This window comes from Sarcophilus harrisii, chromosome 4 (assembly GCF_902635505.1).
Source record: "Sarcophilus harrisii chromosome 4, mSarHar1.11, whole genome shotgun sequence".
NCBI lineage: Eukaryota > Metazoa > Chordata > Mammalia > Dasyuromorphia > Dasyuridae > Sarcophilus > Sarcophilus harrisii.
The window spans coordinates 21,686,395-21,704,671 of record NC_045429.1 but is presented as its reverse complement, the minus strand read 5'-3'; the positions used below and the strand labels follow the sequence as shown (position 1 = coordinate 21,704,671).

Here is an 18,277-nt window from a genome sequence, read left to right as displayed (position 1 = left end):
GAAAGTGAACAAGGGTGTGAATGGGACAGTATTGCACGTGAAGAAGCCTTAAAAGGCCATACCATACTTGAAACAGTCATTTCTCTGAATCAGTTGTTACCTTTTTTTGACAAATTATTTAACAATACCGCCAAGATAATAAAAGTTTCTGATATAAAGTAATTCTAAGTATTTTTTAAATTGAAGCTTTTTATTTTCAAAACATATGCAAGGGCAATTTTCCACCACTGACCGTTGCAAAACCTTGTGTTCCTATTTTCCCCCTTTCCCCCATCCTCTTCTTTCCTAGATGGCAAATAATCCAATATATATTCATTCTAAATATTCTTAAAACTAGCCTGATGGAAATAGAACTGGTCAGATCCAAGAGTTATTACAACTCCAATATCATCTTGGTAGGAGGTTTGCAGTGGAGAACCCCAGTCATCTGTCTATGGAAATTCTTTTTTTTAAATTACTGCCTTGGATATCACCACATTTGCAGATGACACCAAACTATGAGAACTGACCCCCCCCCCCCCCCCCATATAAAACTCAAAAAGATCAGAAAGGCAAAAGCCTCAAGCTGATTTAATTAAGTGCACTTCAACTAGTATCAATAAAAAAATCCTGCTTTTGGAGACAACTTCACAAGATGAGGAAACATGGTCACAACAGTTTTAAAGTATCAGGGGATTTAGTGGGCAGGAAGTCCAAGTGGCCATGAAAGCCAAAGACATCAGGGGCTGCAATTTTACAGGAACAGGAAGGAGGAGTACAGTCCCTCTTTACTCTGTATGTGGCAGACCTACTGTAAAAATGGGGTTCAGCTCAGGTCAGGTCCCTGCTCAGGTGGAAAATGTCCAAAGGAGAATGATCAGAGACAGTGAAGGGCCTAGAGCTGAGATCACACAGAAGTGGGCATGTGGAGGAGGGATCAACTCCATTCTGCTTGAGCCCCCAAAGCAGAACTGGGGCAGTGGGTCTACACTGAGAAGCTCACTGAGGATGAACACCCAGGAAGAGCCTAGTACGCAGAAGTGGAGGGGCATGTTCCCTCCCTCTCCTCAGGGATGTTCTAGCAGAGGCTCCTTCTTATTGGATCTACTCCATCAGTTAGAGCAGCTGGACCCCAAATCCACCTGAGCATTGGTCCAATAAGCCCTTTAGGGCTTGCACTAGGAAGAGAGGCAGAGGTGTTAGTTACCTGATTGCTTTGCCGATTGGGTCCCAGGAGAAAGTTGATCATGTGACGTAGAGCAGAATGTCTCAAAAGAAGATCGCTAGCCCTTATTCCTTGCTAAGAAAAAGAGATGGAGAATGCCAAATTAATATTCCTTTTCTAACAAATTATCAGTTTTAAAAGACACGGGTTCAAATGAACAAATCCTTTCTACGGAATATTTGTTCAATCTTTTCCAGAAAATGTTTTGATTAGTCTGACAGCTGCTCCCAAGACACAATTAGCGAATGAACAGCATACAGATTCTCATTATTCAGATGACTACTATTTTATCTTTCTCCTGTACTGAAATCTTTCGAAGCCCCATATTCTCTAAGTGATCATTTTTAGGACAAATGCTGATGTCCTGGGCATCATGTTTTTTTCAGTACAGCGAGATCTCCTAACATCAGGACTACTCAACTGCAAATGAGAAGTAGTAAGCTCCTTTACCTTCTGTACAAAGGTGTTGAACAGGAAAAAGTACTGAGCACAGTTTTTACAGTTCTCTGGGACATCTTTATCCAACAGGGCAAGCAGCACTTCCAACAACTGGTGAAGACTTTTGAGCTGGTCAGCATAAAGACAGAATTACATTAAGGCAGGAGACAAAAACAGCAAAGATATTTGCAATAAAGTTAATTAAAAAAAAAAAACCAACATGAGAGCAAGGGATCTGGTTAATTTAATTTGGGTTCAGATTCAGATGGAAATGTTTTTAATAGTATAAATACAAAACTGCCAGTTGACCCTCTGAGGCAATGTGTCATTACTGAGGAATTTTAAAAGGCAAAGTCCGGTTTTGCTTCTGAGAGTTCAAGGTCAAGAATGATACTCTTTGTGTGAGCTGCCACAATGGCCTCCATGATGAATTTTTCTCTCGATCCCCTTTCTTTTTCAGAGCCTTCAGGGGATATTGGTCTGAACCCCTCCCTCCACTAGTCTGCTCTTCACATAGTCACAGATGCAGAGAATCAAAACACAGACACAGGCAGAGGGGCTGGAAACCAAGCCAATGGAGCGAATGGAGCGTAACAGCCTGACAGAATGACAACGGGAATGTTGACTCGACTGTAACTTACTTGAAAGCTCGCTGACGCCTCATGGAAAGCTTTGAGAGATATTTTATTTGTTTAGAGACCATTTGGGTTATCACATTGCCTCTCCTGCCCCTCCCCCCAGCTTCTGTCTACATTGGTCCGTGACAAATGAACTGAGGGGATGGTCACCCTGGACGGGTCCATCGGATGCCACACTTTCTCTGTGGCCACCGGGAAGGATCTCAGAATCGGGACTCTACCCAGAGATTTTAAAACAGATTTCTGTAACTGTCCCACCCATTCCTTCAAGCAGGACTAACTTAAATTTGGCACAGTCCTTCATTTTCAAAGCCCTCTGTGAATATCTATTAGAAACGACGAGGTGGGCGTAAGAGGAACCCTTTCCACTGAGGTGAAGAAAGACACGTAAAAAGACTAACACAAAAGAGTTTAACAGGACAAATGGCTTTTTGCTCAGGCCCTTCCTCGTCCTTCCCCCCAGCCTTAGGTTACTTGATAGCCCTATTGAGGTCCACAGGGATGTTGACATCTGCTCTGGCATGACTGAGGTCATCACTACATTTAAAGACCTCAAGAGACTGAGGAAATTCTGGAGCAGTAACTCAGGACTTGGGATTCACCTGGAGGGTCTTGCTCAGGAGCCTTAGGAGTTGCCATAATCCAGTCTCTCTGCAGAGCGGCCAAGCCCGGTGAATGACCTGCCCATAGTTTGCAAGAGCCGCATACGAGCCACCATCAGAACGCAAGCCCCCAGATGCCTGACCCCAAGTGAGAATTTAATGGCTGCTGCCTCTCTCATTCTCCTAAACCCCAGGAGCCAAGTTGCCCAGCTATGCTCACTGAGCCACATGGTCTTCAGGTACACATTCACAGAAGTTAATTATTTCTGAAAGCATTTTCAAAGTTTTCCACGTGCTGTCAGCTGTTATTTGAGAGAGCAAACCTGGGAAGGTGCTCTATTTGCTAGGAATGTATGTTTTGAATGAACTTGAACTTTCCAAGTTAAAATTAGTCTAATTTATTTCCCTGAGACTTGACACTGTTGAGAATAAGGTAAAAAGGAAATTCAGGATAGAAAAATAAGTTTTGAGTCACTTGTACTGGGTAAATAGAAGGGTTCATTCCCCTTTTCGAAGCCGGCAGAAAGAGGATTGGTAGGAAAGGAATGAGAAGGCAGGGGGCCTAAGCTCCCTGATTCAGGCTCAGAGAAAGTGCAGAACTACTAGGAGGCTTGGAACGATCAGGGCCACCACAAGGTCAAAGGGCTGGAGTCCCCAGCTCTGCCGGACTCTGCTTTCAAGGAACGGGGAGAATGGGTTGGGTGCCTTCCACTCTCAGCAATTTCAACCCAGTCAGGTCACACAAGGAGAGATGATGTTGCAGTAAGTGGCCTCTCCCCGTAAGCTCTTTCTCACCCAGAACATGAGCAGGCTAAAATGCTCCATCCAAGCAGGCAGCAAAATAAAATGAGACTGACCTTGTCCTGGTAGAACAAGGCACTGTCGAGCGTCTTCTCCAGAATTGTGGCAACAGCCACTCGCACTTCTCTCACGCTGCACTCCAGGAGGAAGATCCTGAGGGGGAAGCAGATAAAGGCGTCCAAAAGTGAGCTAAAAGAACAAATGTGGGGGCCGACCCGCGAGCCCAGCTCAGCTCCTCAAAGGTCACTCTTCCTTAAGGCTTCAAGACCTACACAGAACGGATTCAAACAGAGGGAGGTGCCCGCTTGTTGGGAATCCTGCAGAAGGGTTGGATTAATCAGTGCCATCTGATCCAGCGGCTCCTATTTAACAGATGAGGAAGGGAAGGCTGGAAGGTGCTGGAGGGGGCTCACCAGCTGCAGAGATTTTGGACTCCAGGCCGGTGCGTGGGTCATTACTGAAAGGCGGAGGGACATCATCCAGGAAGTCAACATTAAGAAAACAGAAGAATATTTTAATAGGTGCACAAAAAGCTTTTAACAAAATAAAAATCTCCAATTCCTATTAAAAATCCTAGGAAACACAGGAATAAATGGAGTGTTCTTTAAAATGAGAAAGCAATCTCTCTAAAACTAAGAGCAAGCATTATTTGAACATATCTTTGAACAGTACGATAAAGCCACAGTCTGTCAAAACAATTTGCTGGTAGATAAAAAATAAAAGGGTTGAGCTGTGGAATAGATCAGGTACATAACATAAAGAAGCAATTGAGTACAGTTACTTATTATTCAACAAACAACATCACAGTAGTTGGGATAATCTCATTACTAAACAGAAGCTGTAATAGGGATAAGCTAGAAATCTTTCACTAAGATCAGAGGTGAAGCAGGGATTTCTTTTATCACCATCATGATGATGGCCGCTGTCAATAAGAAAAAGAAATGAAATGAGTGTAGGCAAAAAAGAAACAAAACTATTACTTTTTGTAGACAATATGATGGCTTACTTAGAGAACCCTAGGGAATCAAATAAAAAAGCAAAATAAATCCACAAATTCCATCGGCATTTCTGTTTATTACCAACAAAACCCAGCAGAAAGAGACAAAGCAAAATTCTACCAACAATGGACATTATAAAATACTTAGGAATCTACCTGCCAAATTACTTACAAGGAATTTTCTGAATACAATTACAAAACACTACTTATATGAAAGCAGATCTAAATTAGGGCTTCTTAAAACTTTCCCCCTTAATGACTTCTTTTCACCCAAGAAATTTTTATGCAACCCTGGGTATGTAGGTATATAAAATAGGTATACAAACCAAACATTAACTGATAATAAATCACAATTTTGCAATCCCTACATGATCCCACATAGGGATCATGAACCACAGTTGAGGAAGCTTTGGCCTAAATAACTGGAGAAATATTTATTGTTCATGGGTAGACTCGAGTCAATTAAACTACCCAAGGAATACTTTTTAGAACTAGAAAAAATAGTAACAAATTCCCCCTGGAGGAACAAAAGGTCAATAATAAGGAATCAATGAAAGAAAAAGGAGGATGGACAGGAGTCCAACAGTGCCAGATCTTTGAACAGTACTATAAAGTCATAATTGTCAAAACAATTTGCTGGTAGATAAGAAATAGAAGGGTTGATCACTGGAATAGATGAGGTACACAATATATATAAGTAAATGAGGGGCAAGTCACCTATTGTTTAACAAACAAAAAGATGACAGTTATTGGGATAATCACACACACACACACACACACACACACACACACACAAAAAAACCTGTTAGGAAAGCCAAATTAAAGCAACATGGAAGAACTGCCTATCAGTACTACGGAAAGGGGAAGAGTGAATGACCAAACAAGAGACAGAAAGGGTTACAGGAAGTAAAATAGACAACTCTGATGACAGAAAATTAAACAATTTTTGCATAAACAAAATCAATGCAGCTAAAATGGGAAAAGCTGGGAAACTGGGTAAAGCATTAAAACGTTATTTCTAAAATGGATAGGAAACCAAATCTAATTTATAAGATAAGCTATCAACAGTCATATGGAAAAATGCTCTATATCATTAATAGAGAAACACAAATTAGCAGGATGAAGTGCTACCTCATCAACCATCATAGTGGGTAACTTAGCAAAAAAAAGAAAACAAATGGTAGAGGGACTGGGGAAAGAAAGTACACTGCTAGAATTGTGAACTGGTCCAGCCATTCTGGAAGACATGTTGAAACTATCCCCAATAGTTATTCAACTGTTTACACCTTCTGAGCCAGAGATATCACTCCTAACTCTATACCTTAACAAGATCCAAGTGGACCTGTCTTCCCAAAATTATTTACAGCATCTTTTTGTGGCAATAAAGAACTGAAAACTAATGTCTATTGAGAAAAATTCTGGATTATGTGATGGGACAATTTAGGAATGATGGGGTGATTTCAGAGACATCTAGGAAGATTTATATGAATTGAAGCAGAGAGAAGTGAGCAGAACCAGAATGTACACAAGGACAATTAATTCAAAAGGCTTAGGAAATCTGATCGACACATATAAGCAAACCACAATTCCAGAGGAATTGTAATGAATATGCTGTCCATTTCCTGAAGAAAGGACTCAAAGTATGGATTAAAGTATATTTTCTATTTCTTCTATTCATTTTTGGGATTGAGGGAAGAAAAGCAGAAAGAAGACAGAGCTAATAAGACCATTTGTTATGTATGATTATGCATGGTTAAAATGTTTTTTCCCCCCTTTACTCAATGGATTGTAGTGGGAGTTTTGAATTGAAAATAAATATAACTGAAGAAAAAAAGAAAAGAAACTCTTACTTTTCCCGTCCCTCCCCCCAGAGTTTGCAGTGTTCTGTTGCCTGGCTTTGGAGCTTGAAGTGGGGTTTGACATTAAGATCCTGTGACCCTGGCCAAATTACTGATTTTCTCTGGACCTCAGTTTCCTTATCTGTAAAACAAGGGGACTGGACTAGATGCCTTTCCCTCTCTGGTTTTCTGCTCAAGATCTAGCTTGATCCCTTTGGTACTATGCCTGTCAGCACTTTCTGGAAAAATGATATCTTGTCTTTCCTTGCTTGGGAGAAGGAATAGCTAAGTTACTTAGTAATTGCATGGCAGCATACAGGGAGAGCAATCATTCCCAAGGATGCTTCCTGTTTGCCTGAAATTTGGCTTCTGGTTTAAACAATGAAGTAATGTTAGCTGAAGGCACTGGGCTGGTGGGATCAGCCCAAGAAGGGACGAGCATGACTCTCCAGCCGGAGCTCTCCATCTGTGGATCCTGGTCCATACCTGGGGCTCTACCAGCTCTCACCTCTGCCTTCACCTCTTGTAGAAAAGTTATCTCCACCAGGTACGTCCATTTCCTCTCCTCTCATTTCTACATCCGTTGGCACCACCTGAAAAGCCACTCTCTCCCAAGGTCCTGAGGACCTCTGGATTCCAAACCTCAGGGCCTTATCTGGGTCCTCTCTAGCCTGATGGTGTGGACCCCTGCCCTCTCCCCTAGTATTGTGGGGCACTGCTCTGTGCCCAGGCAAGCCCTCCTCTGTGACCTAATGATCCATGGGTTCCATGACTATTGCCACAGAAACGGTTCCCAGGAGTGTCAGTCTTGCACTAACAACTGCTTTTTGGACATAGTGGAAGCACCTGTTTCTAAAACAGAACTTACTAATTCTTCCCCTTCTTCCTATCTTCCTTAGTAGTACCCAGGGTACCAATGCTTACCTAGTTGACATCCTCAATGCCTCATCTGTATTCACCTCCCTCCCCATCCCAGGCTCTACTTGTTGCCAAGTCTCATCAGGTATCCCTTCACATTCCTGTGTCTTTCCTGAGGATGACCATGTCATCCCCACTCAATCAACTCCTGCAGCTCCCCATCGTCCACAGACCCAGAATCTTCTGGGGAGCTTTGAAAGTCCCTTACCACCTGGCCCAGTTCTCCCTTTCCAATTCTCTGACCATTCAAGCCTTGGCCCAGAGGCTGTGTCCTCCCCAACTCCTCCGAAATTCCCCATTTGGAGGTCCCCCTGCACCTTCTACAGAAGCCCCTCTTCTAATATATTCTTCCAGCTACAGAAATGTTTACATGCTGCTTCCACCATTAGAACTAAGGACCACCTTTTTGTCTTTCTTTGTAACCTCAGTCTAACACACAGTCAATGATTAATAAATGGCTATTAATTGACTAACAGAAGGTAATCCCCTTTCTGACCCAATTCTCTGGCAGTCCCTAAGCAGGGAGGGACTGTCCTCACTTCTGCAGTATTTCCAAGTTTAGAGTGGCAACTGAAGGATGAAAACCTACCTACTTCTCTTAAAAAATATATGTTTATGGCATTTGTTCTTTTTTCCTATTCTTTGGCTTATTAATATTCATTCCTCCTGAGGGCAACAAGGGCCACCGTGCATTCTAGCTGCCAGTCTGTCTTTGATGACGATACCTCAGTATGTGAGATCCTGAAGAAAAGCTGTGAGTAGATACCTCCAAGGGCCGGGCATGTTTATTTTCTCTTTACTTCCAGCACTGAGCCTAGGCCCCAATATGTAGCAAGTACTTAATAAGTGCTTGCTTGCTTGATTTATCTAGAAATAGCACATTTTAAAAATCTGGAGACAGGCAAACAGAATTTTAAAAATTGAACCCACAGAGATGGATTCTGGGAAGATGGTGGAGTAGGATAGTAATTTCAAGCTCTCCCAATTTTCCCCACAAATAGAACAAATTTGCATCTCATGAGAATATGGGTTAGTGAAAAACTGAGAAGACTTGGGGCAAAACAGGATACAAACTGACAAGATCTGAAGACAGACTCTTGGCTGAGGATTAACCTGTCTGAAGTGCAAACTCCTCCAGGACAGCTCCACAGAAATACCAAGTGGGGAGCTCTTGGCCCAGCTCGGGGTGGCTGGAGCCTTAGCAGGAACCATAGAGACTTTCACCTCCTGGACTGTTCGTGGGTTTGAGTCCTGAAGGTTCAGAGGACTGAGGTGGGAATACCTGCTGTGCTGCTGAGATGCAGCTCTGGGGAAGAAGGAACCAGCACCAGGTGAGTTCAGAGGCAGCAGCACTGCTGGCTGTGGGTACTTGTAGGAGGGGGGGAGCTCTTGATTTGGGGTTCCTGGTCAGAGGGTAGAGCTGAAGGGAAGCTTGAGGTACCATCCCCCCACCCCACAATTAGAGGTGCTTATACTAATATTAAAAAAAAAAATGACCCTGCAAAGAAAAAAGAACTCCATCATTGAAACATATTAAGGGAACAGGGAAGACAAGATTTTATCTTCAGAGGAAACTAAATTAAAAAAAAATAAATAAAAATCTTCTACCCCAAAGAGTTTTAATGTGAAATGGCTCCCTGCTTAAAGAGAATTTATAGAACTCAAAAAAGAACTTAAAAATCAAATGAGACACAATGAGGAAAAAAATTTAAAAATAAAAGTAAAAACCACTTAAGAAAAACAATATGATGAAAAAAAAAATTAACCAACTAAAAAAGGAAGTACAGAGTCTCAAAGAAGAAAATAATTTTTTTAAAAATTAGAATTGGGCAAGGGGAAGCAAGTGAAGCTATAACAAAAAAGATAATAAAGAATGAGAAAGTAGAACAGAGTGTGAACCATCTCATTAAAAAAATGACAGATCTGGAGAACAAATCAAGAAGAGAAAATATAAAAATTGGACTGCCAGAAAGTTCTGATCAAAAAGAGAACCTTGTCACAACAGTGTAGGAAACAATCCAAGAAAATTGTCCTGAAGTGATAGAATATGAGGGGAAAGAAGAAAAAGATGACCACTGATGACCACTTTAAAGAGGTCCTTTGTGGAAAACACACAGGAATATTATTGCCAAAATTTGGAAATCCCAGATCAGAGAAAACTTTGCACAAAACAAGAAAAAACCAAACACAAAACCTCAAATATGCTGGAGCTACAATTAGAATTGTACAAGACTTAGTAGCAGCTACAATAAAAGACAGCAGCTCCTGGAATTATATCTACCAATAGCCAAAAGAACTAGTTTTGTGGCCAAAAATACCTTACCCAGTGAAATTATCTATAATTTTGATGAGGAAAAAATGGACATTCAATGAACTTGTAAATTTTTAGGACTTTCTAATCAACCAAATCTGAACTTAACAGAAATTTAACATGGAAGAGCCAATATCAAAGATCAGTTTTAAAAAATTCAACATAAACAAACTGTTTAAACATGGACAAATTGCTTATTTTTTTTTTAAACATGAAAAGTGCATACTTTATGTCGAAGATTCAGATCAACAACAGGGTAAGCTCAAAAGAAAGACTGGCAGAGTTAAGGTAAAAACAGCAATCATGTTATACAAATGAGGTATAGAGGAAGAACAGACACAGTGGTATTAGAGGAGAGGAGGGCTCATAGTTCTGAAAACTATTCACATTGGGAATGGGTTCAATAGGTAACATTACATATACATCATGGAAGATACAGCACCCTCCAAAATCTATAAAGAAATAATGCAGGACGGATAGGCAGATGGGGAAGCAAAGGATGAGGGAAGAAGACAAGGAAGGGATCCGTGGGTGGGAGAAAGTTAAGTAACAGTAAGCCAAGTTATAGAGCAGAATTTAATGAAAGAAGCAGCAGGGACAGGAAAGACATGTATATTTATATGGAGTGAGTGTATGTATCTACAAATGTATTTATAAATGTGTTTTTTCTTAACAGTAGCTTGCTTGGGAGTAGTGAGGCGGGTGAGGGGAATGCGAGCAGAAAAAGGAATAAAGTAAATAAGGTGCACAACAGAAAACCAGAGAACAATTTACGAGGAAGTAAAAGGAATGGACATCCATGAATATGATTTTTTTTTTAACCAATATGTATACTTTCTTGATCTGCTTATTTGTTATTATATATTTTGAATCTTTGATATTCTGCTGCTAACATGACAATGTTCTGTTTTGCTTTATTTTTGTTTTGTATTCCTTTTGTTTCTTTTTTCTTAGTGTTTTTTCAAATAAAAACAAAAACAAAACAAAACAAAAAACACCTAGCCCACAATGTAGGCTAACAACAAAACTTATGATAGTTTCATTTTGGCTATTTGTAAACCTTCATGCCTCTCACCCAAACGTCTAATGAGCCAGAGTTGTGCAGCTGGCCACCTGCAGAACCCAGGAGCTGCTATGACAGCAAACAATTTATATGCAAAGACAGTGATGGGATAAGTCACCCCTTCTCCCTTTCCTTTTTTCACCCTTTTCAACTGGGTAGTGAGTATAAGGCTCAAAGTTTACTAGGGTATCGATGTGAAGTTATTTTCTCACCAATTATTGCCCTGGAATCCCTGGGGAATAAAACATCCCTGACACATGTGAGAGGGAGGTCCTGTCCTAGCTATGAATGGGAAGCCAATTTTGCTCTTGCTGCTACCTCTGATTAACTATTACAACCCAGAGACAAGAAGTGAGCAGGGCCTTCTAAGAGAAGCCAGGAAAAAGGCCTACACCTCTTTCGACTCAGGGTTTCCTCGAGGGACAGGGCAGTTCTCCCTCTCCCAATGGCTCCCACTCCGACCATCTCAGAGACTTGGGTGCTCCCTTTGGAAAGCTAAGGCTCTAGCTCAGGGGCAAGGAGTCAAGAGCGGTGCCGGAAGCCAGACTAGGATTGAGGTCGTCAAGACCAAGACTGGCTCTCAACCCACCGGGCCATCTGGCCGGGACGTGCAAGCCCTGACGTGGCCTGGCTTTGGCCAATGGTATACTATAAGCACCACCCACTTAGAGAATACTTGCCGCCAAATGACGGGGTTTTGTTCTTCCCAAAGCTCCTACATTAAGGGAAGCTGAGGAGACCTTCTCTACATTGTGGAGAGACTGAGGTGGTGCCCCCCTCAAAGAGGTTGGATGGTCAACTGTGATCTCAGCTTCTAGTTTCTTCTCATTCCAGGTTTCTTTTAAGATGCAATTATGTTGCATGCTGAAGGTTCGGGAGGTTTCTTGTTTTGTACTTGCTTCCTCCAATGATTTAGACTCATAGATCATATTACAACAATGTTATGATAGCAGTGACATTACACCTCGAGGATGGGGCAATAAACAATTTCAATTTGCAATAATTAAGAGAGAGCTCTGGTATTCCAAGTGGAAATCATAGGCAAAAGTGAAACCATTTAGTTAAATGCTAGAAACAACTTTGGCCTGGCCAATCTGTATAAAACTTTTATGACAGGTTGTTTTTGCAACATCACATTATTTTAAAAAGGGAGCAATAGTTGGAGTCTGTGAACTAGATCCTAAAAATATTTCTGTAACCATATTTTAATATAATTGTTTTTGTGTGTAATGCCACATGCTTTATTTTATACATTTTAAAATGTGATTCCGAGAAGGAGTTCAGAGGCTTCAACAGACTGACTTTCCAAGAGATTCATTATACAAAAAAGATTAGGAATCCTTAATATAAAGAAAATATCAGTGAGGTTGAACAATTATAGAACAGAAATATGGTGTCTACTTATTTTTGAGATGCATAATTGGTGACACAGATCTTAGAAGGTCCAGAGAAATATGTGACTGGGGAGAGAGTATGGTGCAACAGAAGTACTATAGCAGAAGGAGGCAGCCTGAGGATGAATCAATTGTTCAGTATGGGTGCTGATGGTCAGCGACTCCTGCCTCTGGTGCGCACCCACTGCCTAGTGTGGCTCCTTAAAACTCAGAGTCATCATCTGTAAAGCTGGTAAAGCAATATCTGGACTACAGGGCTGGGGAGTTGCAAGAAAAGGCTTTGTAAACTTTAAAAAGGAGAAATATGGGTTATTGGAAAAGCTCAAGTGCAGTTATAACATTCGTCTAGGAGGAGGAACAATCGCTACCCATAAATGCATATTGAAAGAAGTCCATACTCAAATGGAAGGATTTGGGTTAACTGGAATGTATGAAAGAAAGCTCTAATTTTTAAAAGCTAGCCTTAAAAAGCAGAGTTTACATGACTGTAAAAATACGCATTAAATAACTCCCCAAAATCCATTCTGACTGGATGATTCAATGAAATTCATTTCTCCAGTAAGACAACACAACTTTCCATTGGAAAAATACTTCTAGGGTCAAATTTTTTGAACCATTTCCAAAGATCTGATTGTCTTAGATAAAAGAAATCCATCTCAATTGTGAGATTGTCTCTCTTCACAAATATGATTGGTAGCTGGTAAACAAAGTTAGCTTATTGGCAGGTCTGAGTTCTCTCTTTTTCAGAACCTGTTTACTAGTTAAATTAAAAGGAAAACCACAATCTAAATTTAGAACAGTTTGATGGTATTCTTATTGCACAAAATGTTTCCATAATGACATTTCTGTTATCTGTAAATGCCACTGTAACATTTGCTCCTGCCTGGCCACAGCCACCTCCTCTTTCCCTGCAACTCAGGTCTCAGGCAGACAGGCCATGTGCCCAGACATAAATGCCCTAAGAACCATTTAGAAGCCAGATACTTACTTTACCAACTCTCGACCTTCAGAACCAACGAAATATTCAACAAGCCACTGACAAGCATCAAAACTTTTGGAGAGCAAGGCTTCAATCGTGGCCACCCATTCTTCTGTGTCAACCCTTTAATAAAGAAACATCATTGTCATTATGAGCAGAGCACTGGGAAATATGATGTCTACCACTGAAAGGGGCTTTTCTTTGGAGTTAAATGTATCAAAGAGACAGAAAATAAACTGACCACAGGTACGCAAGACTTCAGAGTCTGCACTTCTTGACTGGTAATGAAAAACCTCATGCTTAGCCTTTAAAATTCTACTCCCCCCCCCCCCCCCCCCCCCCCCCCAAATGCCACAATAGGCTTCAAATTTAATCAACTGATTTTTACATAAAGCTCTACTTTGAGGAGCAATTTTTTTTTCAATAACCATTAAAACATATGAAGAAGTATATAAGGAGTAAAAACACTTCTACAGAAAACATCTCTGGCAATCCATTCACTGAGCACCTGTTACGTACAAGACACTATGGAGGACCCATGGATTATGCCGAGATCTCTGTTCTCTAGTTTAGTAAAAAAGATAAACCATGGAGACAACCGTATAACAAAAGGCATAATGTGAAAATGTATCACGTAAGGTAAGAAAGGCTGGAGACAGTGCTTGTGGACAGGGCAAACGTGAGTCTGATGGAGGCGAAACAGGAACAGGGCAGAAGGGATGAGCACGGAGGAAGGGCAGAGCCTAGGGCATGGTCGTGAGACAGAGGGTTGGTTGGAATCCAGGGTACGCTCCCGAGCTAACAAGCTGCCACTGAAAGGTTTGGGAAAACGAGGGGAAAGATAGAGTAGTGCCTGAAGAAAGCAGAGGTAAGTGAGGGTGGGGAGAGTGACAGAGCCATGAGCTGCCCGGGGTGCCATGTCCTGTGCTGAACAGGAGGAGTACAAAGAAGGCACAACATCCCCGTCCTCCTCAAGCTCCCAGTCACCAACAACCGCCCAGAGAGATGACAGGAAGTTCCCCCTGAGGGAAGGCCTGTTATACAAGGGGAGAATGTAGTATGAGAAGCCAGAAGGGAGGAGGAGGGAGCACATGTCCAGAGCTGAGAAATGGGGGGTCCTGCACATGGAGGAGCCGGAGGCCGGGGTCACTGGTTTGAAGGGTCCAATGTGTATGTGAGTATGCATGTGCACCTTGTGGAAGGGGGGTGGGTGGGAGCTAAAGAGAACAGCTCATGTTTGTCTCAGAGACCCTGGGGAGCCAGGGGTTTGATGAACAGGGGGATGATAACTTCTACTCTGTCTTTTGGACCTCCAGGGGAGGGTGGACTGGAGTGGAGAGCCCTGAGCTTGGGAGACCCACCAAAGTCTATGGCAATGGAGAAGGCCAGCCCTGAGATGCAGGAGGAGGAGTGTCTGACAGGATTGTGGGGGAGGAGGGAAGATGAAGGTGGTCTCAAATAATGCAGCATGTCCACTTTAACGTGCCCCAGCAGCAGCTGGGGACATGACAATGGAGGGCAGCAGCAGAGAGGGCCAGAGAAGTCCATTTGAGAATCACTTGCATAGAGACGATGACTGAACAGAAGAGAGCTGGTGAGGGCACCAGGGCCTTGCAAGAGGGCACCGTCCCTGAGCTCTGGCCAGAGGAGGAAGCAGTACAGAGGCAGAGGGAGCAGTCTCATGGGAAGGCAGGGCACAGTTTGGGCCAAAACTTAGGGTGATGGCCATGATCACTGCCTGATATGCTTCTGCTGGACAGGGGAGCTGAGGAATGGGTGACGGGAAGCAAAGGACTTTGGGATGACCTGGGACAGTAGCCACCGAAGCCCCAGTCAGAAGCTCGATTACAATTCTGTCCACCAGTTTATTTCCCTCACTAGACTATGAACTACCTGAGGGCTGGGAACAAAATGTATTCATCTTTACATATTCTATTGCAGTTGTGTATAGTAAATGGCTAACAATCAGTGTGTTTTACATAAAACTGCAGTCATGCTTTAGCTTTCTTCTCCTAAGTTCCTTTCACCCAAAAACTTCTTAAACTCCCACTATTTACAATAGCCTATAGTAGTGAGTAATCCAAGGCCACACTAACCATTGCAATCCAGTTTAAAACTTTAGTCAATTGCCTCATTTTTACCTTCTGGCTTAACATATTAATTATTAGCATTTCTTAAAATTCTCACCTGAGTTTTTTCTTTGTCCGTAAATAGGTTTGGAAGAGAAACTGGATTGCTAACTGTAAGCTCACCTTTGCCATGCAAGGATAGTAGGGGTGTTTTAATTTAGTCTGAGGAGAAAAAAAAAAAGAAACAAGGACTTGTATTAGTGTTTGTTTCCTCCTGTAGTTTGGCAAATTATTCCATAATTTGAAATAGTAACATTTATCATTTGATACTTTTTAATATGAAATATGATTTAGAAAGGAGTGGCTCTTGATGGAGATCAATGTTAAAATTAAACTGAGATTAAAGAAAAATTCTTTATCTTTTCTAAAAAGAGCTGTCAGTCCGGACCATCAGAGGGATGGGAGAGAAGCAGCAGGAAGAAGAATCTATATAATGGGTATTTTGTTCAAAAATAACAGTGAAAATGTTCAGTAAAAAAAGAGTTCCTTAGAAGGTATAAAGGGACAGTCAAGAAGAGGCTAGATAAAAGTTAACTGAATCAGTAAGACCCGAGTTCCAATGCTCATTGTGGCTCATGGTGAACCCACTGACTCTACCTCATGACTCAATCCAAACTTCCTTTCTACCCAATTATGGGTCTAGGCCAAATTGTGTCTCATGAGAAAACTTTATTCCATTGTAGGAATTGAAAGGAAAACTTACTATATTGTTTGAATCTAGCCCTGAAAGGCTGGGAAACTTGGCCAGCTCTTCCCGGTGCTCAGAGACCCCTCACCTCAGGCTGGGGTTCTGCTGAACAGAAACTCAGATCCAAAGATGGAAGAAGGAGTTTTCTCACAGTCAGACATCTTAAGCCACCCTTATCTGAGAACTGGCCTCATCCTGACTGATCACGCTTTGCATGTTCCCATATTTTTCCCCCAACTCCCCCAACCCTTCTTTTCTGAATCAGGAAACTACACCTGTTAGCTCTTTCCTTTCCAACTTAGAAAGTCCCTCATCTTTCATCCAATCAAAAGCCAGATTACTCATTGCTGTATTGTTTCCTTTTAATTCACACTGGCCTTATTTGATTACTCGTTTATAAGATATAAAAGTTTGTCTCCTTCTGTATTGAGAGCCCAGACCTAAGACGAGAAACTCCAGTCCCAGCTTGCCAGGTTGGCACGCACTGCTTAATAAACTGATGTGCTCAAAAGATCAAACCTTTGTTTTTTTTTTCAATCGTTTCCTCTTTTATCTTTCACAGGCCTCAGACACTTACTAGCTGTGTGACCCTGGACAAGCTCTTTTAACCCTGTGTGCCTCAGTTTCCTCATCTGTCAAATGAGCTGGGGTGAAGGAAATGGCCATCCCTGCCAGTGTCTCTGCCAAGAAAGTCCCAAAGGGGTCACAGAGATTAAGAAACAGCTAAAAAAGCCAAAACCTCCACAGCAGGGACAAAACCAAAGAATCCTTTCTCTGAGGGGTTTTAAAGTCAGAATCTGGTTGGCTTCTCTCACATGCACAGCTGTCCTGGGCTGGGCTCTGCCCCACACCACGGGGGCAATCAGAGCAAGCACGCATTTAAGCTGGGCACATGGATGGGGCGCCGTGCATGGGCTCCCACTCTCTCCTCGGCTTTCTCCTCACATCATCCCAACAATCCCCTGTGCAGCTACTTACAGCATTTAGTGAGGCTAAAGACAGGACAAAACTGAAATAGTCACTACTATAGACATCTCTATTCTTCATGAACTTCAAGTTCTCGTCTCTCACCATCTACAAAGAGAAAATTTTAATTTTTTTAATAAACAAGGTTACAAATCGAGGCCTTCTCAAGAAGTGGTTCTGAGAAAAGAAAGGTGCCGAAATGATTCATGATATGAAATGAAATCTTGGGTCAAACTCTTTTGGATTAAAGCTTGAAAAGGGGAGAGCATGCATGGGACTCTTTGGGACATCTATTTCTCCTTTTTTTCCCACTTGTCACAAATAATCACACGCAAGATATAAGGTATGGGCATCCTGTCCATAAATTCGTGACCTATGTCCAGTATAAAAGAACAATAAACCAGAGGCTCAAATCCTAGAATTTTGTCAGAATGGATGGATCTAAGAGCAGCTCACAGACAGTTTTAAGAGTGTTGGACCTCGAGTACAAGGACTGCCATTTTACTCAGATGAAGTGACCAGATCAGACTAGTATGGGGCCACCCACCATCCCACAGGAAATGAGACAGTTGGCACTTAACAAGGGCTCATTGATTTAAAGTGTCAGAAGCAAGATTTGAACCCTAGCTCCATACTGAAACTTTACACGGCTGTGGGAGACTTTCATTCTTAGGTCAGGTGTTACATACTCACCTGGTATATCCTCACAGGCATTTTTTCCACAAAGAGTCCTTTTTTCTCCCCTTTTCTAACCAGCTTGGTTAAAATAGAGAGACGGTCATTGTTAGGTCTGTGGGGCCGAGGAGATGACTGTGGTGAAATCTCTGGTGAAGACGGAGCTGATCTAAAAGAGAGAGAGAGAGAACGCCATGGCAATGGAGTCTCCAGCAGGGCCCTACGTGTGGTCTCTGTGCTAGAAAGGTCTATCACGATAACTCCCGAGTTCCTTCTCTCCCTATGTCCATACATGACACCCTTCTGGGAGCGGGACCTTTGTCTCCAGCTTCTCCCGTGGCCTGTAACAAGGAGAACCAGACTGGATGCCCATGAGAGCGACTGCTCTCCACATCATACAAGCCCCGTCCTTGGGACACTGAGTGGATTTCTCAGGAAGGCTCTTTTCTGACTGTCTGTCACCTCTCAGGATGGAAGCTCCCACCAGTCTCCCGGAACTTTCTCTCCCAAAGCCTTCCCCTTACCGGGAGGGGCCGGGGGGACTATGGACATGTGCAGAACAGGGCAAGCTTTGGCAGGGCCTACATCAAGTTCTGAGCCCGAGCTCCAGGGGGCAGAGGCGCAGTTCAACAGGCC

General features: G+C 42.3%; 1 protein-coding gene across 1 annotated transcript in view; it reads right to left on the bottom strand.

Moving 5' to 3' along the window:
- USP24 (ubiquitin specific peptidase 24) overlaps window positions 1-18,277 on the bottom strand; it is a 154,683-nt gene that overhangs the window by 13,380 nt on the left and 123,026 nt on the right. Inside the window, 7 exon segments of the mRNA XM_031969046.1 lie at window positions 1,187-1,279; window positions 1,655-1,771; window positions 3,740-3,836; window positions 13,193-13,306; window positions 15,371-15,474; window positions 16,979-17,074; window positions 17,660-17,810. Coding sequence (XP_031824906.1) covers window positions 1,187-1,279; window positions 1,655-1,771; window positions 3,740-3,836; window positions 13,193-13,306; window positions 15,371-15,474; window positions 16,979-17,074; window positions 17,660-17,810 — 772 coding nt within the window.